Source organism: Galeopterus variegatus, unplaced genomic scaffold (genome assembly GCF_000696425.1).
Source record: "Galeopterus variegatus unplaced genomic scaffold, G_variegatus-3.0.2 Scaffold5928, whole genome shotgun sequence".
Classification (NCBI taxonomy): domain Eukaryota; kingdom Metazoa; phylum Chordata; class Mammalia; order Dermoptera; family Cynocephalidae; genus Galeopterus; species Galeopterus variegatus.
Window position 1 is genome coordinate 21,409 of NW_007732039.1, and position 2,558 is coordinate 23,966.

General features: G+C 37.0%; 1 protein-coding gene across 1 annotated transcript in view; it reads right to left on the minus strand.

Moving 5' to 3' along the window:
- MFAP1 (microfibrillar-associated protein 1) overlaps nucleotides 1–2,558 on the minus strand; it is a 15,111-nt gene that overhangs the window by 2,699 nt on the left and 9,854 nt on the right. Inside the window, exon 6 of the mRNA XM_008590218.1 lies at nucleotides 1,826–1,985. Coding sequence (XP_008588440.1) covers nucleotides 1,826–1,985 — 160 coding nt within the window. The remainder of the gene's footprint in view (nucleotides 1–1,825; nucleotides 1,986–2,558) is intronic.

Genomic DNA, 2,558 nt, shown 5'->3' on the forward strand with positions numbered 1-2,558 from the left:
CTTCCCAAGCGGCGCACTTATCCAGTGCGCCACCGGGCCGGCCCCTTAATCTACCTTTTAAGCTCTTCTTGCCACTTCCCTTTATAGCTGATAATTTCTGCCTCCACTCCTGCACGTCTCTTCACCTGGAATGTCTTATGTCAAAAATGTCTATACATCTTAAATGTTACCTCCTTTATGTCATCCTTTTCAATCTTCTACCAAAAAACAGCGCCCTCTTCAGAGCCCCCAAAGTACTTTCACTTTTCCTTATGTTATAGTGTATAAATCGCCTCAGACCCACTTTTAGATTGTAAGCCTTTTGGGGCAAGGATTATGTATCCTCTAGCAATGCTAAACAGTAACCTTTACACAGTAAATGCACAAAGAAATACGAAGTAAATATAGACCCAAGGTGAACAGGCAACATAGAAAAATACAGAACAATTTTAAATCAACATGTTAGACTACAATGCTGCAATACAGATTATAAACATACATGCTGAAAGAATTAAAAACAGTACTATCTTGGTTAAGAAAGGCTTCACAGAAGAGCTGAGTTCCTTAAACAAATACACTTTTCGTGTATCCTTTTCCCTTCCAATATAGAAAGGCCCAGTTTAAAAGTAGGACAATTAAAAGTTTTTGTAAGACCTACTTTTCTGTTAGGACCTGAAAGTCCCTCGTTTAATCCCAGAAGCATTTCAATTTCATTCTCCTTGTTCAGATGGGAAGAGTCAATATTTGAGTATGTGCACCAAAAGACTAACTTTCATATAAACTTTCCTTATTTATCTTAGCCAGCAATGCACTACTTCTTTAAGAAGCTTAATTATTAAAGCTGCTGAAATGTTTAAGAAAAGATACTTCATGACTTTGAAGCAGTACAAAAAGTAATTCATAATCTCCACTGACTACAGAAAATCACATATGCTGGAAAACTACATAATAAGCAAACATTTCCTGATGATTAGGCGGACTGCAACTGATTTTGGAAGGTAGTAAGAAAACCTCCACTGAAGCTTTGAAATTTTATCAGTACCTGCAGCAAAGGGCAGAAATTTAGCCATGGTGAGGATATTTAGGGTTTGATGTATAGCATTTGAAAAAGCTCCTTTTCACTTGAAAGAGTTTTGATACAAACTCCTTTTTAACAGTAGGAAATAATTTAACAAACTATATGCTATCAGAGTAATAAATGCAATCAACTCTCCCATTACCTTTCCTGCTATTCCCTTTTTAAGGAATTATCACTGGGGTTAATCCCAATAACTTGGAAGAATCCACATCACTTTATACAGGGTTAACAGACTACTATTTTGACCATGGTCTTTATATGAAGAACAAAGACAATGGCATTTCACATAATGGTTAGATAATTAACCACTCTTTTGGTTAGTTAGGCTTAGTCACTTTCTGTCAGCTCAGAATGAAGTGAACTAAACTGCCATGCAAATGTAAGTTAATGTAAAGCTATTTGCAGAGCTTGGTTTTCAAATAAACAACATGTCTCATTTGGCTATGAAATAATATCTAAGTGATTTGGGGGACATCATTAGCCTAGTATCTGCATACATCACTATTTCATTTCCTCAATTTTTTCATTACACTATTTCCTCTTTCTGAGAGCTGAGGTCAAAATAGAGAACAGTAGCTGCTACTTCTACAATCCAGTTGCTAATACTTTTCTCTGGGTTTATATTCTTCTGAGGCTAAGCAAATGAGAAAGTTGACCAATGGCAAGTGGAAATAACATTCCAGGACAGTTTATTCTTGGGGGGAAAAACGAATTCAAAACTTTTGAGTTATTCCTACTGCCCAATTTTATGACTCCCTTTTCTCTTACCATGAAGAAGGCACCCCGGTGATAATACTTCTGTAAGAACTTATATTTGCCCTTAACAGCTTTGTTGGTAATGACTTTGCCATTTGCTCGAAGCTCAGCTCTCCTCTCTTCCTCAGTCAGGTTTCGCATGCGTTCAATTTCTGCTTTCTCCTTCTCAAGTCTGTCCAGAGAGCAAAACTATTTATTAGTATTTTTCCAGCTTCAGACAGACCCACTTATCTGAAAATAACATAAAAACTATTTATTAGTATTTTTCCAGCTTCAGACAGACCCACTTATCTGAAAATAACATAGTCCCATTTCTTCTCAAGCATTATTCACCTTCTTTAATTCTAGTTATTGCCTGTTAGGAATCAAAAACAGGAGCTCAATAAGCAAAAATGTGAGTTGGTCTTCATTATGTTTGCCAGAAAGTCCCATTTCTTCTCAAGCATTATTCACCTTCTTTAATTCTAGTTATTGCCTGTTAGGAATTAAAAACAGGAGCTCAATAAGCAAAAATGTGAGTTGGTCTTCATTATGTTTGCCAGACCAGGTACTGCAAACTTCCAGAGGGAATCTAAAATAACTGTTTAGGACTTAACTGATATTCCNCAGGTACTGCAAACTTCCAGAGGGAATCTAAAATAACTGTTTAGGACTTAACTGATATTCCTTTATGTAAATCCATCACGGGCCGGCCCGTGGCTCACTCGGGAGAGTGTGGTGTTGATAACACCAAGGCCACGGGTTC